The following is a 23,809-nucleotide window of genomic DNA, read 5'->3' as shown; positions in this document are numbered from 1 at the left end:
TGAAAGTGCTTCTAGGACTCATTTCTGTACAAAGCCAGGAGTTGGGGTCACTGCCTAGGACACAAGTTCTATAGTAAAACTAGCACCAAGTGCTTCCGCTGTCTGTGCTGTGGTCTCTTCTCCCCAGCACATTTTGGTGTCAGAGGGGTCAGCTCCAGCCTCTCTGGCTCAGGCCGATGAAGTCTGTTTATTTACAGGACAGGCTGCAGCAGCACAACCTGCTTCGCTCCTACAGTGGAGGAGGGAGTTCAGTCTTTGTGGCTCTACCATTATTACACAGGCAGTTGGCCTGAGACAACCCCCTTGGTGGGGTGATATGGTCATTTAGCCACTGTTGGTCTGGAGCAGGGCCTGAGAGGTGAACAGCACCAAGCCCCACTCACAAGAGCTGGTTGAGATGAGATTCCACAGTTTACTCAATCCTGCTAAGAATAGCACAAGCATGAGAAGAATGAGGTGGGCATAGGGGGAAGACAAACCCAGGCTTCCGGCCAACTCCAGAGGGGAGACCCTCAGAGCCCCCTTCTGATGGGATTTCCAGCTTCAAACTGCTGTGCACCTACCTGCCTTAGCCAGACTCCAGAAGCAGCACAGGAATATCATTCTTGGGCCATGGAAAGGGGGCCTCCAAGATGCTTTGTTCTAGGGGGCAGAACTCCCACCCACATGAGAATTAATTTGTAGGAAAGTGAGAATCAGGAAGAATTTTTTCTACTACCCTCAACTCTGTGAGGAGGAAAAAATTCTCACACACACAGTTCCAAGTCCCTCTTTACATCTGTCTGGTGCAGGAGTCCCTGGAATCAGACTGGGACTCCAGAGCAGGGTACAGAACAGGAACTGCCTATTTAGTGAATGCTCCAGCCTCCTCAGGCATTATCCCAGAACATGAGAACAGATGCTTTCCCTCCCTGCAATAAATCAATCTTCCCAGCAGCAATAGAAGGAGAGGCCCTGGTACATGCACACATGTTGTAGGGAGCAGGAAAGACGCTAGCTGCTATCTCAGCCTCCTTCTGCTCTACACCATTAGGAGCCTTGGGTGCTTAGATAACATAGGCTTTTCTAACCCAGCTTTCCTTTGCCCACTTCTAAATCAGTGACAGCCACCAGCAGAAAGCAGCCTATGATCAGTCTGAAATGAAGACAGGCTTCCAGCAGGGCCTCCAGGAGCTTTTACCAACCCAGCAGCACTGGAGAGGAAAGCACACAGCACCAGCTAAACAACCCTCAGCCTGGGGCCTGCTAATGCAGTTGTAGGTCCAGAACACGGTCACTACAGCATAGAACCTCCCATCCAGGACAGGTTATTTGTACCAAGATAACAGGCTCAAGGGACCATATGCTCTAAATACAGCTGTAACTGGTGCACTCCCCTCAGGCCTCTGCTGACTAGTAGCATCATGAGCTGCTTGCACCTGGTAGGGGGGCTCTCAGTGTAGTCATTACTCAGCAACTGCAGTGGCTTGGCCATGCTGGATTGGATTGCCAGTCCCATTTCACAAAGACAAGCATTTACAGAAACTTGTTTTAACAGGGTTAACTAGTAGTTACAGGGTATGCTTCCAAAGGGAACACATGCAATCTAAAGGACAGACAGTGCTTATTCCATGTGCAGGATTACCTTCCCTCCTACACAACTCAACCTCCCTTACAAGAGAACCAGTCTACCCCACAGCTAGGGCTCCCCTTGAGGAGGAGGTTCACCCCTTTTCAGGGAGGACAAGGGTCTCCAGTGATCAGCACTGGGGCTAGGAAAGCTGCTGGAAAATAAGTTTACTTCCTTTTATTCCAAAAGCTACCACCATGTGAGTTCTATCCCAAGATCAGAAGGAACAGGCTGGGCTTTACCAGACCCAGGTGGTACAGCAGGAACTCTGAGCCAGCACCAAGCAGTGTCCTATAACACTAGCCCTTGAGCAATGGAGTCCTATTGGTCTCACAATGGGGGGTGGGGATAAATCACACTGGCACCTGTGCAAGAGGCTGGCAGGTGTGACTATCCCCACAACACAGAAAGGACCATCCCATGGGCACCACATGACACAGGGTAAAGGCACTTGCTCTTGGCTAAAGGGGGGGCCCTCAGTCTGGAGTCAGATCTTTCCTTTTGGAGCAAGGCTATCCAGTCACCCACTTGGGGAAGGGAGGAAATGGGCAGGTTCCTTGGTGTCTCACCACACCAGGGTAGATGCCCCACTGGCCAGGTAGGAATATCATTCCTACTCTGACCAGAGGGGGTGGGATGACACCGTTTACCAAGCAGCAACATTTGAGTGGGCAACAATGGGTCCTCTCAGAAGAGCTGGGGTCTGAGGCAACCAGCGGCCTTAACCAAACATCTCCTGGGAGGCGTAGGTCATGTAGAGGAACCCATCCTCATCTTGATTTAGTGTGTACACTTCAGCCATGGTGAGCGACATGCTGACCAGGCTCCGGCTACCATCCACCAGCAAGTAGAACGACTGGGTGGAGCTGAGGGCCATCCTGTTCCTGGAGAAGCAAGAAGGCAGGAGAGCTAAGTCCCATCTGAGGGTAAGAAGGAAAAGCACTGACTGGTCTCCCCTGAGAACACCCACTGCCTGCATTGCCAGGGGAGAATGCACTACCTGGGCATTGCCTGCACTTGCTCACAGCCACCCCTGCACTTAACCCACAACAGCTGCCAAGGAGAACAGGGGTTCCTTACCAGGACACCCTGAAACAAGAAAGGGCTGTTCAGAGAGCTGCAGTCTCTGCATTAGCCTTTGGTAGCACCTCTCCCAAAGCTGTACAGCACCCCTGAAACAGCCAGGGGGCATGCTAACGGGGCTAATGACTGCCCAGGTGATAGCACCCCCTCCCTTTGTGGTCTCAGGGGAGAGAGAGAAGCAGGACCCAGCAGCACCTAGGGCACAAACACCAAAGGGTGCAATACCAAACCAGACCCCCACCTCCAAACACACATACCTCCTCTCTTCTCTTACCGGATAATGGTCACAAACTGCCCCATTGTCAGCTCCTGAGGGACCAGGAACTTGGTCCTATCCAATGCTGGCAGCACCTTCTCCTTGGGGTACCGCTCCAGGATCACCTGGAAAACAGACACGTGGGAAAAGGAGGAAAGCACCACCCCTTCCCAGGGCCACGCTGTTGAGATAGGTACAGCCCGTCGCCCCTTTCCTAGTCCCTGACCCTGCGGAATGAGGGAGGAGAAGAGGTGAAGGCCCATTTCCCACGCAGTGGCTGGTGTCCTTGGCCCCGGGCTACACGCTGAGCGCGCCCCACCTCCTCCAACCAAGCAACCTCCCCGCCCACTCACCGGGAGTTTGCTGGGGAACTTGGAGCGGACCCCGGCCACTTCGCGTTTTCTGGTAGCTGGAATGAGAAGCGGATCTGAGGAGGAGGATCGCAGTCAGGGGGGCCGAGCCAGGGCTTCCCCCAGCAGAGCCCCCCGGAGCTCGAGGGAAATGGGGAGAGACCCCGCGCGAGCAGCGCCCACTGAGATCTGGATACTCCGAGGAACCATCCGAGGCCCCCTCGCCGGTGGGGAGGGAGCGGGGGCAGGCAACCAGCCCGGAGCAGGTCTCTCCGCACCCCAGCTGCGGGGAGAGCTCCAGCCCCCTTGTCTAGCGCCTGGGGCGGGAGCCTCTCCGCTCCGAGCCAACAGAGGGGAAGAGGGCAGGGCACCCGGAGGTCGCCCAGTGGCTTCCCTGGAGGGGACGCCCTGCCCTCGAATTCACCGGTGTTTCACTGCAGGGACCGGCCCAGGGCTCCCCTCTCACCGAAGCATTTCCGCTGCTTGAAGGGAGCGCGGGGCTCCCGGTTGCTGGTAACTGGCAACATCCTGTAGGGCGCTGAGCGGGGCTCGCCTGTCCCCGGAGCCCTTTAAATAGCGCCGCAGCGCTGCCCCAGCTGCAGCAGGATCCCTCTGCAACTCGCCCCGCCCGCGGGGGAATCCCTGAGGCCAGGGTCCTGCTGCTGCTGGGGATCGCACAGGCCCTGACGGGACGGGGGGCTCCTGGTGGGGAGCAGGGCACTGAGGCGGGGGGAGGGTTTTTCTTCTCTATGGGCTGATTTTGCTTCTGTTCAGAGAAGAGGGAGTCTGTTAACTGTACCCGCCCCCATGAAGGGGATGGGAGCGGTTATCTGTTAATTGCCCCTGTCCTCTATGATGGGGGGACAGAGGGGCCCAGTGGTCTTTTTAATTGCCCCTGCCCCACATGGATGGGGAGTAGAGAGGAGTCTGTTAATTACCCCTGCTCTCCATGGTACAGGGGTCAGTTAATTGCCCCCTATGATGGGGATAGAGGGGGATCTGTTAATTGTCCCAGCCACCCATGGATGGGAGATAGAGAGGGAAGTCTATTAGTTGCCCCTGCCCCCACCTCCGACACCCTGTGCACGTCCAGCGGCTAGAGGGGAATTCAGCCGCATGGTTATTGAATCCCTTCGCAGGCTCCGTTAAGAGCCAAGCAGGAGTTCACATGGCTGGGCCCCAGGGTGGAAGAGGGGAAGGGAGAATGGACAAACAAGCCCAGGCACTGACTCGCAGTCACTCCGAAGGCCCCACCGCCCGCCCGCCAAGGTGGGGGCCGGGCCCAGGGCTGCCATGGGAGGTGTCGCTGGTCCGGGACATGGGGAAGTGACTTGTCCCCAAGGGAGCTGCGGCTATATTTGGGGGAGAATCTATCTGCCCCTCAATGGGGGAAGGATTTGGATGGCATTTCACCCTCCCATGGGGTAATGGGGGCCTGTGCCCCCTACGCTGTATTCTGGGGGGTGCAGTGGGGTTATTTTACCCCTCGGGTTGTGTCTGGGGGTATTTGCCCCATAGTGCTTTTGAGGGAGCGTGTAATGGGTTTTTGGCCCCCTGGTGCACGGGGGGGCCGAGGAGATATTTTCCGTCTACTCCTCCTCTGATCCTAACTTCGTTCTACGAAATGTTTTGCCCGGGTCGGATCCAATCAGGAGCCCGGGGCCTTTGGCCCCGCCCCCACGTGACTCTTTCAAAACCTGCCCCTTTGTTTGAGCTGCTGTGTATGTACTGAAAGTCCCTGGCAAGAGGCAAGCGGAGCCGGTGGCGGCTTCTGGGGGGTGCCTCTGTACGTCCAGCTCCCCCATGGTGCGGGCAACTTATCGTCCCCCCAGCCTCCTCCCGGTGCATGCGACTTACCAGCACTCCTGCTGCCGGTGGATGTAATTTACTCTCCCACACATCCTGCCCACTGCATGCAATTTACCCCCCTCCCGGCATCCTGCTCCTGTTTGCGGTGCACACTTCCCTCTGCAGCTGCTGTACCCGGTGAGTCTTGGTTGCTGCACCTCCTTCCTCGCCCAGTCGATCCTGCCCGTGCTGCATAACTGCCCCCAGTTCTATTTTTTTCCTACCCCCGGTGTATGTACCTCCCCAGGAGCTGTGTCCCTAACTCCTTCCCCGGTGCAAGCCCCCACGACGCTGATCGGTGCCGCTTGCCCCGGCGGTCCTCATGGCCCGCAGAGCTGTGCCGCCCTCCCTCTGGTCTGGGAGCGACCGAGTGCGGATCGGGGAGCGGCTTCAAGCCAGCCTCGCCGGGATCCTGGAGCTGGGACTGCTGAGAGAGACGCAGAAGGGAACCGTGGAAAGCGCCCTGGGCATCGGGGAGCCGGCGGGGGCTGTCCCAGGGGGGCAGCGACAGGTGAGAGCGAAGGGGGGGAATGCATGGGCCAGGAGAGGGACTGTTTGGTTTAGTATGCGGGTTGAGGTGGTGCTGGTGGCCTGTGATTTACAGATTACATGATCTGGCCTTAAACTCTGTGACTCAGCGGGAGGGGCTGATTATGGGCGGGGGGAGTACAGGTGGCCAAGGGAGTGGAGCATGGGTAGCTGGGGTACAAGTAGGGGAACTTGAGCTAAGTGTATGGGATGGGGACACAGGGAGGGTGTGGGGGATGGGGATGGCTCTGGGTTAGGAGTGGGATGTGGGGGAGGAACATGGGAGCTGGAGTAGGAGTGCGTTGGGGGTAGCAATGGTTGATGTAACTATGGTGTTATTGGAGGTGTGATGGTGCAGGACTGGGGGTGCGATATGGGCGCTGGGGCATGAGTGAAAGGGCAGAGGGGTATGCTGGAAGGGAAGGGGCAATGGTTGCTGTGACCATGGGGAGGTTGGTTGCAGGGTTATGGTCCAGGGGAGTCCTGAGGGGCCAGGATACAAGTGGGGAAGCTGGAGGGCTCAAGGGCTTTTAGCAGGCTGGCATCCCCAGGACTCTGCCTTGCGATAGTGTGTGCTCCAGTTGGAGAAAAACATTCTTTTTGCAGCAAACAAGCCAGGAAAACTCCCCAAATGCAACATCTTTCAGTCTGTGGAACAACCCTGGGGGCTGCCAATGCAGACCCAAGCTGCGCCTCTCCAGCCCTATGCCCCACCTCTGAGAGTGGCTCAGATGGCTTAAGGGAAGGCACAAGAAATTCCAGTGTGGAGCACTGTGTCCTGCCCATGAGGAACCTCCTGCTCCCTTAGGGGCTGGGTTGTGCCCTGAGGAGTCTGCATCCCTTATAGCCTCTTCTCCTTTCTGACATAACTGGGCATTTTCCCATTATCCAAAGATGGGTCCAGCCCTTTTGTGAATCTTGCTAGGCTCTTGTCCCTCGTCATATATTGTGGCAGTGAGTTCCACAGATTAATTCAGTGCTTGTTTCCTTTCTTTGGTGTTAAATGTATTGCCTCTTTAATTTCACTCAATGTCTCTTTGTTCCTGCATCAACTGTGGGGGTGAATGGAGTCCCCAGTCTGCCTTCTCTATGCCAGTTACCATTTTGTGAACTCCCTGATGTCCCGTATCTGAACTAAACAGCCCCAGTCTCTTACTGAAGTCTCTACCTGTCTTCTAATTCTGGCTTGTATTTGCACCTCTCCCAATTCCACTTCCTCCTTTTTGTGCATAAAGTTTGTGTAGCAGCTCTCTGGCATGTGGAGGAGTTGGTAGGTTCATAGCCTGATGCTGGACAGTCTGTTTTGTGAGTTGTTTCTTATAAATTCTCTTTAGTCACTGCTTGAATGCAGCCACATCTGGTGTGGGCTGAGAAAGCTTATCCAACAGCACATTGCAATGCTGCTCAACAGCTTAGAAGAGGAAAAGGGAGGAAAAGAGAATCCATTATCCCTCTTAGACTGTCTCATCATATAGAACGTATGCAGTGTTGTAGTCATATTGGTCCTAGGATATTGGAGAGACAAGGTGGGGGAGGTAATATATTTTATCTGACCAACTTCTCTTGGAGAGAGAGACAAGCTCTTGAGCTTACACCGAGCTCTTCTTCAGGTCTGGGAAACGTACTCAGAGTGTCACTGCTAAGTACAAGGTGGAACAGATTGTTTAGTGTAAGTAGTTACATATTTCAAGGCACCATTCAAGGTGAAGTGGCCTGTTAATGACTTGTGCTAAAAATCTGTTCAGTCTTGTATTTAGCGGTGACGCTCCGACCCCATGTCTACGCTACAGAATTATAGAGCTACCACAAGTAATTACTTCGCTTGTGTCCGTCTATGCCAGGGGTCGGCAACCTACGGCACACATGCCAAAGGCGGCATGCAAGCCAATTTTTACTGGCACGCTGCTGCCAGCCGGGATCCTGGCCGCTGGCCCTGCTCAGCCCACTGCCTGCCTGGGTGAACGGAATCCTAGGCCATCAGTGGTCTGAGCGGGGCTGACGGCCAGGACCCCACCTGGCAGGAGCTGGCAGCCAGAACTCCAGACTGTCAGCTGGCTGAGCCGCTCAGCCCGCCGCCGGTCTGGGGTTCCGGCCCTGCTCAGTCAGCTGCTGATGTAGGGTTCTGGCCGCCAGCCCCTTGCCACCCGGGGTCCCGGCCCAGCTCAGTCTGCTGCTGGCCTGAATGGACAGAACCTCAGGCCGACAGCACCTGAGCGGGGTCGGCAGCCGGGACCCTGGCTGGCAGGGGCCTGCAGATGGAACCCCAGACTGGCAGCGCGCTGAGCCGTTCAGCCTGCTGCTGGTCTGGGGTTCCGTCTGTTGGCCCCTGCCAGATGGGGTCCCTGCCGCCAGCCCTGTTCAGCCTGCTGCCAGTCTGGGGTTCTGTCAGGGGCCCCTGTAAATGTAAAATTTGTTTTGGCATGGGAAATCTTAAATTACTGAAGACTTGGCACGTCACTTCTCAGCAGTTGCCGACCCCTGGTCTATGCTTTGCACTTTGTGTTTGTGGTGCATGTTCTCCCCAGGAGCACTTGTATCGATCATACTGTCAGCGTGGGGCAGCTCCTAAAAGCTAGTGACAGTTGACATGAGCAGCACAATGTCTACACTGACACTGCTTCGACTGACTACATCGACCGTGACTCTACGCCGCTTGTGGAGGTGGAGTTATTAATTCAGCATAGCGGGGCAGTTACATTGGCAGGAATGAAATTTAAGTATAGACACTTCCATAGTTAGGCTGACATAAGCTGCCTTGCCTCAACCTAAGGCTGTAATGCAGACCAGACCTGAGTACATTTCCCAGACCTGAGGAAGAGGTCAGTGTAGCTTGAAAGCTTATATCTCTCCCCAGTGGAAGTTGGTTCAATAGAAGATATTACCTCACCCATCTTGTCTCTTATCATATAGGAGGCAGCATTTTGTGCCTCCCTCATCTGCCCTGTGCCACAGGACCTAACTAAGGGGTGGCGTGTGCTCTGCCATACTGAGGCTGCACTGTTTGCGTTTCTCAGCCTGCTTTGCCTGGAATGGATGTGCCCTCATTTGTACAGTCAAAGCCCTAGAATGGGGGAGTTGGAGCCTGTGGGGCTTCAGGGAAATTCTTGGCATCTCTTCTGACTTTTTGTCCTGAGGCTGGGAGCTGAGCTGCAGGGAGAGGGATTCAGGCCTAGGCTGCTGACCTGGCCTTGGCAGGTTGGTCTCTGTGGATTTGGCTTGCAGGGAGGCGGCGTTGGCTGGTCAGGCCCTGTATGTATTAGAGGAAACAAACCACCTGTTGTTTACAGTGCTCACTTGCTTCCTGCCTGGCTATCCTCCCAGCCCAGGTCTGCGCTGGCGTGGGCAGTGCCAGCTTCTCTGTCCCCTTCCTGGCGTCATTCAAGAGCAAATAGCAGAACCAGAGTCTTCTCGTAATAAGAAATGGGGGAAACGTCGACTAGCCAGCTCCAATGTAAACTAACCCTGGGACAGGCAGCAGGCTGCTCCCTCCATCCCTGCCCTGCACACCTGGCATGCAGGGGGAGGGGAAATAGGGGGGAGCTGCCCTGGGGCAGCCCGGCTGGTGCATGCCTGCTCATGCACAGTAGTGCACACAGCTGTGCCTTTACTGGGGGGAAGAGGATGTCTGAACAGCTGGGAGCCTGCGACCTGCCCCCTCCCAGGGACAGCAGTGAGGCCAGACTTGGCTTTCAGGACCAGCCTGGCTTAAGGCCAGCAGAGGCTTTGAATAACCAAATGGGTTGGGTGGAGGCATTGAGTCAGAGGCAGGTGGCAGAAATATCAGTGTGGTCTGGCTGTTCTCCAAGGTGCACGTGTGGACCCTCCATGCACACCTGGGGCACCCCAGCAAGCCCCTGCCTGCGTGCCCCTCCCCCCAAACCTTGAAATCTTGTACATGCCCCCTCCGTTCTGCCTGTGCAGAGCATGTCTCTCCGCTTCAGTAGGTAAGATGGAGGCGGGGGGGCAGGGCTCACACAAAGGCAACAGCTGCCTGGCCTGGGAGGGATGGAGCTGAGTGAAAGGCAGAAAGGGGCCTCCGAGCTCATGTTTCACTCCTGCCGCCAGCTTGGCTCTGGGGCCCTCCCCACTCTTCCTCACAGCCTGCCCTAGCCTGGCTGTTAGTGGGGTTTGGGGGAAGTCCCATTCTCCTCTCCCATTCCCCCCCCCCCCCCGCCACACACACACACACACACACACACACACTCTGGGCCCTGCAGGAGAGGCCAGGCATGTGGGAAAGTAGGGATGATGCTATGGAGCATGCTCCCTAATGGAACAGGTCACCCTGGCTGCTGCTGGGGGCCGTGGGGCAAGGCTTGGGTGTATCTGGGGCTATGGGCTGGGGTGGGTTGGAGGGAGCAGCATCTGCTTCCACTGTGATTTCCCTCCACCCCTACCATATTGCCTCACTGTTTTTTTACCCTCTTGAACCCCAGGGTCCAATAAAACCTGAGCCAGCCCCTCCTCTTGGGGGGAAGCCACAGGGCCCCCCAGCTCCACGTCAGCCAAGATACAGATCTGCAAACATCTCTGGGGTAAGAATGACAGGGCCAGCCTCCTCCCCCGCCCATGAAGGAAGAGGGATGGATGGGAGATTGAGGTAAAGTGCAGGGAACTGGGGAAGGTTGTGATCTTATCAGTACTTCTAATCATCAGCCTGAGGTCAAGGTGCATCATCTCTTGGCCTCCTGAACTCCTCACCTGGCTGTGGCTGCTGCTGCTTCCCAGTTCCTGGGGTGGGCAGGGAGGCCCCTGCCTGCCAAATCCTGTCCATCTGGGAGAGAGCAATGATATGGGGAGAGGGGGCTAAGACACTCTTTGCTGGGGATGTAGTGGCCAGGTTGTATGCCACCCTCACACCTGGAGGGAGATTAGGAGCAGCTTGCCCTCCCTTAACCTCCCATCCATTGTGCCTCTGGGCTGTTTCCCAGCTAGGGATGTGTCTAAAGCTGCTGTTTGCCTAGTGGGTTGAGCACCCAGCTGTGTGCAGGACTCCTGGGTTCCCTTCTCAGCAGGACCGGCGCTAGTGTTTTTAGCACCCTAGGTGCACAGCCATTTAGCCGCCCCGCACGCTGGTTCCACGGCTCCGGTGGACCTGCCGCAGTCGTGCCTGCGGAGGGTCCGCTGGTCCGTGGCTCCGGTGGAGCTGCCAGCTGTACACGGTCCACCGGAGCCTCGGGACCAGGGGACCCTCCGCAGGCACGACTGCGGCAGGTCCACCGGAGCCGACTGCCGCCCGGGCAAAATGCCGCCCCCCAATAATCCTGGCGCCCTAGGCAATTGCCTAGGCTTCCTAAATGGAAGCGCTGGCCCTGCTTCTCAGCACTGCTGCTTGGTCTGTGCACCTAGGGCAGGTTCTGTCTCTACCTGCCACTGTAAGAGAGGTTGATGCTGTCTGACACCCCTGGGAGCTGTGCGGGCTAATGGGCCGGTTGCTCTGAGTCTGGGAAGCACCAACAATAGCTTTGTGGAGCTCATTCAGCAGTGGGCTCCCTTCTCCCTTGGGCAGCTGCTCTTTGGGGCAGGGCCAGGCTTCTGGCTCATTGGGGCACTAGAACCTAGACATGGCACACAATCTGCAGCTTAGAATTGGTTTAAAACCTGATAGGGCTAAACCAGCACCACCCGTGTGTGCGAATGCAGGAAACTGGTTCTGTCCCTTCAGCCTCCTCCTGTAAATGTGCCTCCAGCAGTGGCACCACTCTGAGCCAGATTTGAATCAGTGGGAGGCCACGCCCGCAGCAGCAATCGGTACCGCAACAATTTAGTTGAACCTGTGCAACTCCCCGTGTGGACCAGAGCTTACTGGAGTGCAGTGCCAGCACAAACGGGGGGAAGGGGCCTGCTCTCCAGGGGGGAAGAAGGGTCTTCTGCAGTGATGGGTGGGGCATCTGATCTCCAAAGGGTTCCAGGGGTCTCTGTGGTGCCCAGAACAGCGATTGAAGGGAGCCCCCTCAAAGGGGTAGGGTTCTCTGTGAGATGGGGGCCTTGATCTCGCTCAGGTAGCAGGGTCTGTTCAGTGCCCAGCAGGCAGGAGGAGGGAGTCTGGGGCAGAGTTGGGGGACTGTGCAGTGCCCGGTGCCATGGAGGAGGCCCAGTCATAGTTGGGGATGTGCTCTGCCCAGCTCCTTGCGGAGACACAGGGCTGGGGCTGGCCCTGGATGCCAGGTCCCCGAGTGGCTGGTGGGTTTGGTGACATATCTCTGACTAACCCTGTTCATGCTTCTGCCACAGCAGGGATGGGGCAGCCTGGGGGCTAAGGAACCACTGCCCCCAGCTAAGCTGGACCGGAGCAAGTCTGAGGACCTGCTGGGCATCCCTGAGAAGCCATGTATCTCCTACTGCTCCTCTGAGAGCATCGACGTGGGGCGCCAGGCCAGGAACAGGGACAGCAGAACGCCAGTGATGAGCCTGGCCTTGAGAACCGCCGGCTCCAGCGAGCAGTTGCTGCTCCCCAAGAGGCCCAGGGCACAGGCAGAGCCTAGCTTCACTGCACCAGAGACCTCAGAGGCTGACTCCAGGCCCAGCTCAGGTATGTCCAGCCGGGATTTGGGCCCTGGCAACCAGGAGCGAGAAGGCACCAGGGCCTGCTCGTCCTGGGTGGAGTGTGATGCGAGCAGAGCCTCCGAGCCGGGCCATGTATCCTGTCAGGATCATCCTCTACAACCCAGAGTCCCTGGGACTTGTTAATGGGGGACTCGGCGGGAGGAGAGGCCCATCCTGTTCGGGGCTGATGTGGGGAGAGATAAGGACAACTGGTCCCCTGCAGTGAACCTCTCCTCTTGCCCCAGGGTTCTATGAGACCAGCGAGATGGGCTCCCTGTCCGACTCCTCCACGTCCATGCACAGCGAGTGCCCGGGGGGCTTGCATTGCAGCGTCGGTTCCCTCTCCCACCTCCCAGGCCTACGGGACAGTGGCTGTTCACGGCCACGCTCCACCGACGAGGCCACTGTCCGGCTTCTCGACCTCCGACTGCAGCGGGTAATGGCACCCAATGCTCCCAGCAGTCCCCATGCTGCTGCCAGGAGACCAGTCTCAACAGGTAAGAAGGAAACGGCTGGCTCAGGGTGCGGAGCCCTGCTGCCAGCCATTAGGATCCTGGGAGTAACAAGGTGGGGACATCACCCTGAACCTGGCAGTGGGAAGCTGACTGATTCTAACTTCCCCATTCCCACAGGGGCTCTGGACACCCTGCCAGGTGCCACTCATGCCCCCGGACCAATGGCAGGGTCAGTGCAGGACTGTCCCATCCCACCTGTTCTCTGATTTTCTGCATCCCAGGCAGAGGTGGGCCCTGCTTGCTCCCCACTGCCTCACAGATACTCCAGGAGTATTGTGCTGAGTTGTCACAGATCTCAAGACCAGGAAAGTGCATTCTGATGGGCCAGGCTGGACAGCCTGGCCCAGGGACTCCTGTATGTAGCTTGCCACTCATGGCTGAGCTAGAGCATGCCTTCAACGCCTGGTCTGCACTAGAAGGCCTTGGCGGTGTAAAACCCCACCCCCTAACGAGTGTAGTTCGCCCCAGTGCAGCTGCAGTTATACCAGCATAAAGGTGCCATACCCCAGGAGAATTTATTCCAGGAACAGCTAGATCAGGTCAGTGTAACCACATCCCCATTGGGGAAGGGAGGCTCTATGCTTTCACTACACCAGTGTGACTACAGTGAACAAGGCCTTAGAATCCTGGGCTTAATTTAAAGCCTCCACCCCATGTCCCACTCTCCCTTGTGATGGGGAATCAACCATCTCCCTGGGTCTGTTAAATGGCTAATCACTCTCCCTTTTAACAATGTGCTTTCCATCTGGTCCGAGGCCAGGTCTGTGGTGGGAGCATGTTGCCGGTGTAGCTATCCCCACAGGTTGTCCCTGTGTACTACACCAGCAAAACACTCCGAGCGTGGCTGCTCCTTAGACTGGCAAAATGGATCTTGTGCCAGCGTAGTTTATTCCAGCCCCACTGAGTGCACACAGCTCTACTGGCAAATGGCCTTTTTGGGTGGCAAAACTGCAGCTATGCTTGGGCTTTTGCTGGCACAGCTATGTTAAGTGAAGGATGATTTTTTTTTCCACCTTTCTCCCTGACAGAGCTGTGCTGGCAAAAGCCCTAGTGTAGACACAGTTATACCAGCTAAAAAGCCCTCTTGCTGGGGAAACTGGTCTAAGCTGCACCTCCACTAGAAGGGACTGCTGGGGTAGCTATGCCGGTATATCTGTACCAGCTGACCCCTCCTAGTGAGGACAAGGCCCTGGTCTCGAGGCAGGTTTTCAGCCTTCGACTTGTTCTCCTAGCTCTCCTCTCAACTCGTTGTTGACCCGGGATCCCTGCCAGTGCCCGTGGTCACCCCCAGGTCACCACTTAGCCAAGCTGTGTCCAGCTCAGATACTGGGTCCAGTTTGGTACAGTCAAGCCCTATATCATGCAGGGAAGATTGGCCCAGGCACCTGTTTCTGATCCAGGGTGCCTGCTCTCTGCTGTCTCCACAGGTGACCTGGAGTTCCTGCTGAACCTGGGTGAGCTCTCTCCAGCCTTCCCTCCGAGCTTGCAGCTCCTGCAATACAAGTGCGACCTGGTGTCCCGCAGCACCAGCGAGATCTACCACTACCCCAGCCCGTTGCATGCCGTGGCCTTGCAGAGCCCACTCTTTACCAGCGACCTGTCCCGGGGCCCATCCCAGGAGGACCTCAGCGAGCGGGCAGCCATCCCCACTGGGCAGGAGGGCTCTCCCTGGAGTGGGACAGCCCCCTCCGAGGAGCTGCGCCAGGTCCAGCTGGACCGTTACATCGCCAAGCTGGTGCTGAGGTACAGGTGTCGGTCGCCGGCTAGCCGCACAGAGCCTAGCTACCTGGCAGGGCACCAGAAGAGCCAGTCCATGTCATCGGTCTGTGGCTCCCCGCTGGGAGTTGGGCCACTCCCTGGCTGGAAAATCCGCAGGCGCATTTCTACCTGCTCCCACCTCCGCTCTCCAGAGGGGCCCAACAGCTCCCAGGCCCTGGATGGCCCAAGAGGCCGGGGCTCCACTGCCTCCTCTGTGGGGTCCAGCGAGCGATCAATCGGGTTGCTCCTGGAGCAGCTCTCACTGTGCCGGGAGCAGCCAGAGGGAGCCGGCTGGGCTGAGGCCTCGTCCTGTCATCCCCATGTGGTCAGGGTCAAGGCCTTCTCCAGGAAGGCCCTTGGAACAGAGCGGGAGCGGCTGTACAAGGGCAAGCATGCCTCGCGGGAGTTGGTGAAGGCAGGCGAGGGTGCAGAGCGCAGCTGGCTCAGCCCGCGGGAGCTGCTTCGCAGGATCAGCCTCCGGCGCAGGCCAGCTCTCCGGGCAGAGGGCGGGAGCCGCTGCAGCTCAGAGGTGAACGTCCGCTCACCAAGGCCTGTGTATCGCTGCAGCTCCCAGTGCTGCCTGGAGCCCCCAGGGAGACAGAAGTGGGCATCCGTCCTGGAGATCTCCAGCCAGGCCCTGGGGAGGCCAAAAGCCGAGCCCTTCCCCCCACCAAGCCGCCAGCTGGCCTTCTCCACAGACTCCTCCTTCCCTGATGGCAGCCAGCTGGAGCTGCAGCCACAGCAGGTTGAGGGCAGCAGTGCCTCCAGCCTCAGTGAGGTGGATGCTGTCAGCCTGAATGGGGATTGGCGACTGCGGCAACTGGGCCCACCCAGGGCCCGCCCGCTCCACGCCTCTGCCACACTGGATTCCAGCAACATGGCCATGACCAGCTTCAAACTACACAGGACTCGCTCCTTCAAGGAGCTGAAGAGGATGGTGAGTCGTTCCCTAAGGCCTCTCAAGGCCAGCGGAGCCTCCAAGTGACCTCCTCTAGCTGCAGGCTGCTCCCAAAAGCCATGTGGCAAAAACCCCAGCTAGCCCCATCCTTTGGGGGGGACCCCGTTTACTGGGACTGCAAGCTCTGCCTGCCTTCTCCCCACGGAGTCTTCACCGTCCCCTCTTCATGTCTCTTCTCTGTGGAATTGGCAGGGCCTGGTGCTTCACCCACCCTGATCGCCAACAAGTTGCAGAGGCAATTTAGAATCAGCCCCTGCCCCAATGCTGGCAGAACTGCAGTGACAAGGCTGGCACAGGGGCACCCTCTCCCTACAGTATGGACAGGCCAGAGCAGCCTTCTCCCTGAGAGGCAGGGAGCTTGAAATGGCCCCCCAACTTCTAAGGGTGAGAGGGAGCAGGAGCCACACTAGGCTCTAGGGACTGTATCTGGGCCCCTAGTGTGGGCTTGAAATCAAATGTTCAACAGGTACCATGGGCCACTGCATCTCCCATAACCTAGGTGTGTCTGGGTGCTGTTGTCTGCTCAGCTGCAGCGGGCAGATGCTCTGTGTAGGCGGAGCTGCCCAGCTCTGGCTGCACCAAGGAGCCTCATTGCTGATGTCAATTCTAAGTGGAAAAAAAAAAATAAAAAACGAATGTGGAGGATTTGGAGGGTGTTTTAGAACCGGGGTTCGAGGGGAGGAAGGCATCTGCTGGGCTGGCAAGGGCAGGATCTCAGTGCCCCACCTGTGTTAAATGCTGGCCAAGAAGGCAGCAGGCTCGTGCTCTCTCTCTCTCTCTCCATGCATAGGCTGTTTTATGAGCATGGGTGCTCACATGCAACCCTTCCCTGGCTGTTACAGCCAAGCCCTGTATTTCATTAGTTGCTGTGGCCTTAGCCTTGGCTGGGGGTGCAACCCAGTTGGCTGTTGGCAAAATCCCTATGCACTCCCTACCTTAATGCCCCCATCTTACTGGGGGACAGAGGATAGGATCCTTGCTGTTGTTGGGAGGACTTACCCTAAGGGCAGCATTTAGAATAAGTCCAGGCAGCACCTGTGTGAACTGGACCACCTGCTCTATTTCATGCTGCTGCCTGTCAGATGCTGCTTGTATTAACCCCATGCCAGCTGCCTCCATGCTAACAACTCCCCCTCAGAGCCCAGCACTTGTCCCTGGAGCTGGGAGCAACCCCCAGCTGGAAGGTGCTTCTCTAGGTGAAATTCAGTAGCCTCAGCCTGTGCATCACATGAGGTTTACCAGGTGTGTGGGCCCAGGGGCTGGCCTGCACAGGAGAGACCTTCCACTGCTTTCTCACAGGCTCCTTGCACCCTGTGACTTGGCCTTCCTGGCCCTTGCTTCATAACTCCTGCTGGTGCCCTGTTGGCTTGTGCATTAATTCTGGGCCTAGGAGGGAGAGGAGAAAGACCCACCAACAGTAGTGCTGCCCTCCCTGAACCTCTCACCTGCATATCCCTTGCTTAGGGAGGGGTTGGCTGTTGCTCTTGGAGAAAAGGGAATAAACAAGGGGGATAGTAAAGGGTTGGCCCCATTACTGCATGAGATAGAGTCACAGAATGTTTAAGGCCATAGCAGGCAACTGGATCATCAGGCATGAGGCACCAACTAGAGTAGTTCACTCTGTTCCCCCTGCATTGAATCCTTGGGTTTGACTAAAGCATCTTCCAGACAGGCCGCCTGAGAGTCTGGAAACCTCAGGAGATGGAGGAATCTACCCCCTAATTGGGAGTTGGTCCAGTGGTAAATCACCCTCCCTGGGAAAAATGTTGCCCTTAATCAAGTCACCTGTCTCTTTACTAAACAAAGCGCGCGCCATCAGTTTCTCTGGGTTAGGCACTTCTCTTGCCTCAAATAGAGTCTGTGGCTCTTCCCTGCATGCTGGCCAGGGCCCTGCTTAAAATGTGCATTGCAAAACGATGCAGGATTCGGGGATCAGTCTCCCCAAGGCCACACCTAGGCAGCTTGTTGGGTGTATAGATGGGAGTGTGGCCTTTCTGAGATATTGTGTAATGACCTGCCGGGCTCTGCTACAGCTGCAATACCTTCTCTCCCATTTCACAGGGCTGCAAAGAAGCATCCAATTCTCCAGTCAGCTGTTTATGTCTCCTGCATGAGCCTTGCCCTGTTCTGCATGACACCACACAGAGAAGGGAGAGAACTTGGCACTGACATGAGCCATGGCACCTGCTTCACAGTGGCACAGCCAGCAAGGGCAAGAGAGTCACTTACCTGCTCAGGAAGGGAACTAGGGATGTCTCAGGCTTGGATTTGGCCAGGGCAGGCTGAGCACAATAAATGCAGGGACTGGTCTGTGCCACGGCTGAGGTGCAATGCAGAGGCCTTGGCTACTTACAAAGTGGTTGAATTAAAGTGCAGCAAGACCCTGGGCGGAGTGCTCTTGGCAGCTCCTAATCTGCTTCAACTGGAGTATCCACATGGAGCTCCGCAGCTGTTCAAGTGAACCAGTCTTCACTGGTGTTGCCCTGGGGGCCCTCCTCAGATGTGGCCTACAAGCCTGGCAGATCAATGGGCCCAGCTGGCCTGAGATTCTATGCCTCTGTGGCATAGTTTATAATGAGACTCCTGCCCCAGCTGCAACAACCCCCCTCTCCCTCTGCCAGAGAGATGGATCTGGGCAGCAGGTTAGTCCTGCCACCTCCTCCTCCGTCCCCCATATCCCAGGCTGCCACCCCCCCTCTGGTCCTTGGGGCACTCCTGGCCCAAGCCATCTGCCTGGCCATGGATGGCACCCCAGTCAAGGCCACCGAGCCCCTTGGGGTGACAGCCAATGCCAAGTGGCCAGGCCCTGAGCCTGTGGGCATGCTCTTTACCTCCCAGGCAGAGCGGTTGCCCTCCCTTCCAGAGGCACCCCACCCCCACCCCAAGATTCCACCATGCTGCATGGTCTACTGTGGCTGCAGGTGATGCGCTTGCTGCAATGCCTGTGCCTGGTGTCAGTGAGGACCAGCCTCCTTAACCCCAAACCCTGGTCAAGAGGTGCCACACCCCAGTAGTTTGGCTGCCAGGGACCTTGGACCCATCCTGCCCCTGTTCCCACCCCAATCCCTGCTCATAACCTTGCTCCTGTCCCCTCTCCTGCCCTAGCCCCTGATCCTGGCCTTGTTTAAAACAAAACAATCTTCCTGTAGTCCCTAGTGATCTTCGTCAGGCAATCCCACAGCTTTAGCTAGCCCCGGGAGCCCGGGCTTCAAGTTACCTGGCCATGACCCCAGTCACAGCCTCACAGCCCTGTGCTCTTATCTCCCTGGAGCAGATGCCAAGACAAGGGGTGGTGGGGCAGGTCCCTGCTCCTGGCTGGGCTGGATCAGCTTGTCACCTGAGAAATCTACATTTCCTACTGGCAGTGGATCCCTGGCTCTTCTATCCTGCCCCTCCGCCCGCGGGGGCTGACTCCAGCAGGCCAGGTGGAGGGGCTTTGTTCATGCTGCTGCACCAGGCACGCCAGTGCAGGAGGCTAAGCCCAGCTCTCAGGACAGAGGTGGGTGGGGTCAGCCTCTGGGATGGAGCAGCCCCATGCACTGGCCTCACCGTAGTACTCTTTAGCCTGGGCCCTGGGGCTGAGAAGCTGCAGCAGCACCAGCACTTTGCTGGTGACTTGGTGTTCGCACATTGCAGGGAAAGGAGGGACAAGAGCAAGGAGGGGAGCTGAGAAGAATCAACAGCCCTATTTCCCAACTGTCGGCAGCCTGGGGGGAGCTGTTTGCTTAAGCAGCAGGGAGGAGCCAGGGCATGTGGATGACAGAAATGAAGGATGTTTGCTAGGATGGGAGGGCTGGTGGAGGAGGAGTCAGGCTTGTTGCAGGACCTGACAAAACCGAGCCCTTGGGAAAGAAGACATGAGCCCCCCAGAGCAGATCAACCACCTGGCTGCTTGGAATGAGCCAGACAGTGTGTGCTCCAGGCCCAGCTCTGATATGAGCAGCCAAAATGTCAAAACCTGAAATGCAGCTGCCCCAACCCCTCATTTCTATCTAAACAGCTGTTGTTGGGGCCTCAGGGGAGCACAGTGTGGGGAGGGGTACGATGCACCACTGCAGTGTGGGGCATAGTGCAGGCACCAGTGCAGCATGTGCCCTGTCCATGGGATAAGCCACCTCCCTGCACAGTCCCAGTCTAATCCAGGCCCCTCTGCAGCGTGCAGCTGAGGCCCAGCGTAAAGCATGAAGTCGCTGCACGAGCCTCAGTGCTGCAGGCTGCAGACAGGGTGAGGAGAGTGGAAATTACTTGTTTGTAAGGGCCAGGTGGGGTGAGGTCATGTGGCTCAGGATAGAAATGACCCAGCTACGATCACTATGGAAATGAGACCAATAGCAGCAGAGCAAGGGGTTAACTTCCCTGAAACAGCCCCCTGCTTCCCAAGTGCTCCCTCTGAAGGAGAGCCCAGGCAGGGAAGGGACAGACACACACACACACACACACATAGTGCAGGGAGACAGGACACTTTATGAAGAGGGCCAGCAGGGTGACAGAGCTAATGATCCAGCCCACGTGCCCTGTGTCTGGCACCACAACCATGGGGTGGTTGAGCCTATGCAGTTGTGACTCTGGTGCCCAGGCCCTTGGGAGCAACAGAGAGGACACTGCTTCGCAGACAAAAGAAAGGGGAGCAGTCCAAGCAGGTCCTAGCCAGCAGCCTGGGATTTCCCCTCTAGCAATCCAGGTCCCAAGTGACCTCATGGGTCCTATGCCATCAAGAGAAAGTCAAACATGTCCCCGTTACCCTGGTGTTATGTCAGTGGGGGTGTCCCTGTGGCCCGGCAGTCTGTCCAGGAAAGGGGGGTGCATCTATGTGGCCCTGGAGTTCTGTCCAGGAAAGGAGGGTGCATCCATGTGGTATCTGGTGGGGGGAGCCTTGATTTCACTAGCTGAACATCCCCATGTAGAGCTGCTTCTCCTTCTGGTGGTAGGTGCTGAGCTGGGACTCTGTCAGCTGCAGGTACCGCTTGACATTGGCATCTCCATGGAGCAGAGGACAGAAATAGGACAGGCCAAGGTGTGAGATGAATGCCCAAACTCATCCTCTCCCCTTATGCCCTGTCCCCACGGGTTGAAGTGTTAAGCCAGCCTCCTCCTGTGCCCTGATCTCAGTACTCCCTACCCCAGCATCCTCCACCAGCACAAAGCCAGGCACCTGCTGCTAATGCCCCTGCAGCTGAAGAGCTGCTCCCCGCCCCAGAGGTGTCCTCCCTGCCCACCCACAGAGATATCACCAATACCCTCTACTCTCGCCCAGACATTTACCTGCTGCCAACGCTACTGCAGACAACAGCTGTCCCCTGCCCCCAAGAAATGTCCCTGCAGCCTACCCCTGAGAGGTGTCTGCCACCAGTGCTGTTGTATCTGGGCAGCTGTTCCGCCCCCACTGCCCTTTGGCGTCACCCTCGGGATGGGGTGCAGCAGGACAGGTCCCCTGCTGCGTGGAGACAGGGCCCTGATTCTTCCCAAGCAAAGGTGACTCTCCCAGTCCCCACACCTCCATGAGTGACCCTGCCCCAGCTCACCTCGGGGCTGGCTGCATGAGGCCGCCATGAGATAGTGCCGGGCCTGGTCATAGTCCTGCAGGTGGTAGGTGGCCACGCCGGCGCGGTACAGGGCCTTGGGGTTCTCAGGCTGCCTCTCCAACACCTTGAGACTGTACTCCTTCACCCGCTCGTAGTTCACTGGCTCCATGTGAAGCAAGCAGGCTGGGGGGGTGGGAGAAACAGCACCAGTGAGACGGTGCAAGGGAGCAAGGAGGGTCACTGCCGTAATAGCACAGTGGCATCACTACCACGAGACTAGCATGCACAGATGGAAATAGTGGTGGCAGATCCAGGGCTCAAGTGGCTCCTGGAGTGGAGGGAGATGGTGGTGGATGTGGCACCCAGGGGGCCGAATAGCCTGTGGGGGGTGAGGTGGTGGCAGTGCCAACCAGAGGATGAAGGAGCCCACAAGCAGGGCATGGTGGGGGAGGGTGCACGGCAGGGTGTCACAAAGAAGCAGATTGCACTGCAATGTCACTGGAAAGCTGGGACACAGTGGTGATGTCACAAGAAGGCAGACACCCCCCGCCCCATACCAGCCAGGTTGTTGTAGCAGTCGGTCTGGGTGCCATGCAGTGCCCTCTCCTGCTCAGGCGTCACTGGTGGCTGCTCGCGCCCGAAGGCCTGCAGGGGAGAGGGCACACTGGGGTCCAGCCCTCGCAACTGCAGCAGTGCCCGGTGGTAGCGGCTCACGGCATCCCTGAAGCGCCCCTCCTTGTAACACCAGTTCCCATCCTCTTTGAACCTCTGGGCCTGCTGGAGCCGCTGGTCCATGGCCTCCCCTGAAGAGCCCTGCACAGAGAGGTGCAGCTGCAAACAGACTCTTCCCAGGAGACATCCTCTTCCCAAACTGACTTGCCTGCCCAAACACCAACTGGCTCTGGGGAGGGGGAGCAGCTAGAACCGTACACAGCATGGAGGAGGTGTGCGTGTCCCAGGGTCTCCCAGGAAAGCAGGGCCAAGTGTCCAGTGCCCTGGGGTGTTTAATGATCACAGGTAATAACCAGGCCTCAGCTCTGTAGGGAGGGGCCATCTTCTCTCCTCCCCAGTGCAGGACTCTGCTCTATAGGGAGGGCGCAGGGTTTGCTGCCAGCTAGGGGGATGCATGGGGCTATGGGGCTCAGAGCTGTAGGGAAGGTGCATGGTGTAGGGATCAGTGTGATAGAAGGGGGCTGTTGGAGAAGGGGCTTGGAGCTCGAGGGGGGTGCATGGAGCTGCACCGTTTGGGGGGCACGGGGCTATGGAAGGGCTGCGCGGCTCCGGGTCCTGTCTCGGGGAAAAGGCCGCGCTGCGGCTGGTACCTGCGCAGCCATCCGGGCAGCCGCTCCGGGGCCCCGCGCGCAGAGGCTGATCCGATGCCGCCTCGCTCAGCAGCCGCGGCCGATCTCCATGCTGCTTCCTGCCCGGCCCAGGAAGCGCGACCGGCCGCACTGGGCAGGGAGATCAGGCACCATGTGACTGGGCGCCGCGCAGGACCGGGAAGCCTGACCCCTGGCAACAGCCTCCGCTGCCCCAAGAGCTGGGCGGGGCCGGCTGGTGCCATGATCGGGGGCTGCCTTGGGCGTGCTGGGGCGAGCCCCCCCCCCAGTGTCTCCCGCTCCTGCGCTGTGGCGCTGTCCGGCCTCCGCCGCTCGGGGGCGCTCACATCCCGCGGTGGGGAGTCGGGCAGACGGCAGCCTTTGCCGCGCCAAATGGCTGGAGCGACCCCACTGGTGCAAGGGCTGTAGGACTCCTGTGCCACCAGCAGGCACCTGGGAGAGCCCTCATCCCAGCGGGGAGCCTGTAGAAGGGCCGTGACTGTGGGGGTACCCCCTACTGCAAACCTCCAAGGACGGGGTTCTGGGATCTCTGGCCGAGTTGTAGGGGGAGGCGCTCGGACTGAGGCTCCTTGACTACGGACTGGCTGGGGAGACTGCTGGCAGGGCGCCTCAACTTAGAGCGCTCTTCGCTGCCCCTGCTCCTCCTCCACCGGCACTGAGTGACCTTCTGGGGTTGCAACAAAGACCGTTTCCACCCCAGGTGTTTGGGGAAGGCTGCGGGTTGGAGAAGTTTTGGATTAAATGATCTATGTTCCATCCCCATCCATCTCTGTCTCTCTATCCAGCCATTTGTCTGTTTTATATAGCTGTCCATCGCCCTGTGTCTAGCACCTTCCAGGTAAAATCAATAGCAGTAGCAAAGTCCCTAGTAGGCTTCGTGGAATCTCTGGCATTCTCCGTTTTGGGGGCAAAACTTCTGTTAGTTAATGATGTGTGGAGACAGGAACAGCTGTCTTCTCTTCTGTGGTATACTGGCTCCACCTAAGGGATTGTCCATACTAGGAGTTGGCAACCTTTCAGAAGTGGTGTGCCCAGTCTTCATTTATTCACTCTAATTTAAGGTTTTGCGTGCCAGTAATACATTTTAACACTTTTAGAAGGTCTCTTTCTACAAGTCTATGATATATAACTAAACTATTGTATATAAAGTAAATAATGTTTTTTAAATGTTTAAGAAGCTTCATTTAAAATTAAATTAAAATGCAGAGCCCCCTGGTCCGGTGGCCAGGACCCGGGCAGTGTGAGTGCCACTGAAAATCAGCTCGCGTGCCACGTTCAGCACACGTGCCATAGGTTGCCTACCCCTGGTCCATACAGAGGTCTTTGTAAATCTAAATAAATAGATTCATAGATTCTAGGGTCAGAAGGGACCAATATGATCATCTAGTCCGACCCCCTGCACAAAACAGGCCACAGAACCCTACCCATCCACTTCTATAACAAATCCCTAACCTATGCCTGAGTTATTGAAGTCTTCAAATTGTGGTTTGAAGACC

At 57.3% G+C, this 23,809-nt stretch overlaps 3 protein-coding genes across 5 annotated transcripts; 1 reads left to right on the top strand and 2 right to left on the bottom strand.

Annotated features, from left to right (window-relative positions):
• Positions 1 to 1,771: 1,771 nt before the first annotated feature.
• LOC127054548 (microtubule-associated proteins 1A/1B light chain 3C-like) lies at positions 1,772 to 4,397 on the bottom strand. The gene is made up of 4 exons (XM_050960785.1): positions 3,765 to 4,397; positions 3,302 to 3,357; positions 2,967 to 3,073; positions 1,772 to 2,493 (listed from the first exon to the last, which is right to left on the bottom strand). The coding sequence occupies exons 1-4, from the start codon at positions 3,823 to 3,825 to the stop codon at positions 2,331 to 2,333; spliced, it is 387 nt and encodes a 128-aa protein (XP_050816742.1). The 5' UTR covers positions 3,826 to 4,397; the 3' UTR covers positions 1,772 to 2,330.
• Positions 4,398 to 4,817: 420 nt separating this feature from the next.
• LOC127053271 (dapper homolog 2-like) lies at positions 4,818 to 17,883 on the top strand. Of its 2 annotated transcripts, XM_050957656.1 has the most exons (7): positions 4,818 to 5,284; positions 5,394 to 5,657; positions 10,111 to 10,209; positions 11,909 to 12,206; positions 12,466 to 12,717; positions 14,163 to 15,430; positions 17,513 to 17,883. In XM_050957656.1, the coding sequence occupies exons 2-7, from the start codon at positions 5,469 to 5,471 to the stop codon at positions 17,618 to 17,620; spliced, it is 2,214 nt and encodes a 737-aa protein (XP_050813613.1). In that variant the 5' UTR covers positions 4,818 to 5,284; positions 5,394 to 5,468; the 3' UTR covers positions 17,621 to 17,883. The 2 variants fall into 2 exon arrangements, with proteins under 2 accessions (XP_050813613.1, XP_050813614.1); XM_050957657.1 differs by lacking the exon at positions 10,111 to 10,209.
• Positions 17,884 to 19,895: 2,012 nt separating this feature from the next.
• Positions 19,896 to 22,534, bottom strand: TTC9C (tetratricopeptide repeat domain 9C). Of its 2 annotated transcripts, XM_050957647.1 has the most exons (4): positions 22,296 to 22,534; positions 21,531 to 21,786; positions 20,974 to 21,156; positions 19,896 to 20,428 (listed from the first exon to the last, which is right to left on the bottom strand). In XM_050957647.1, exons 1-4 carry the CDS (start codon positions 22,305 to 22,307, stop codon positions 20,334 to 20,336), a joined length of 546 nt encoding a protein of 181 aa, XP_050813604.1. In that variant the 5' UTR covers positions 22,308 to 22,534; the 3' UTR covers positions 19,896 to 20,333. The 2 variants fall into 2 exon arrangements, with proteins under 2 accessions (XP_050813604.1, XP_050813605.1); XM_050957648.1 differs by lacking the exon at positions 21,531 to 21,786 and having other exon boundaries at positions 22,296 to 22,524.
• Between the last annotated feature and the right edge of the window lie 1,275 nt (positions 22,535 to 23,809).

Source organism: Gopherus flavomarginatus, chromosome 6 (assembly GCF_025201925.1).
Source record: "Gopherus flavomarginatus isolate rGopFla2 chromosome 6, rGopFla2.mat.asm, whole genome shotgun sequence".
NCBI lineage: Eukaryota > Metazoa > Chordata > Testudines > Testudinidae > Gopherus > Gopherus flavomarginatus.
Note: the sequence above shows the minus strand (reverse complement) of the source record. Positions and strands in the feature narration are given on the sequence as shown.

Excerpts from the sequence above, each read along its gene's own strand:
- LOC127054548 (XM_050960785.1), bottom strand. The coding sequence starts at position 3,825 with ATGTTGCCAGTTACCAGCAACCGGGAGCCCCGCGCTCCCTTCAAGCAG. Across the intron at positions 3,358-3,764 it reads CAAGCAGCGGAAATGCTTCG|CTACCAGAAAACGCGAAGTG; the intron begins GTGAGAGGGGAG and ends TTCTCATTCCAG. Across the intron at positions 2,494-2,966 it reads CAGTTTGTGACCATTATCCG|GAACAGGATGGCCCTCAGCT; the intron begins GTAAGAGAAGAG and ends TTGCTTCTCCAG.
- LOC127053271 (XM_050957656.1), top strand. The coding sequence starts at position 5,469 with ATGGCCCGCAGAGCTGTGCCGCCCTCCCTCTGGTCTGGGAGCGACCGA. Across the intron at positions 5,658-10,110 it reads TCCCAGGGGGGCAGCGACAG|GGTCCAATAAAACCTGAGCC; the intron begins GTGAGAGCGAAG and ends CTTGAACCCCAG. Across the intron at positions 12,718-14,162 it reads CAGGAGACCAGTCTCAACAG|GTGACCTGGAGTTCCTGCTG; the intron begins GTAAGAAGGAAA and ends CTGTCTCCACAG.
- TTC9C (XM_050957647.1), bottom strand. Across the intron at positions 21,157-21,530 it reads CTGCTACAACAACCTGGCTG|CCTGCTTGCTTCACATGGAG; the intron begins GTATGGGGCGGG and ends CCACCCCCCCAG. Across the intron at positions 20,429-20,973 it reads CTCATGCAGCCAGCCCCGAG|ATGCCAATGTCAAGCGGTAC; the intron begins GTGAGCTGGGGC and ends TGCTCCATGGAG.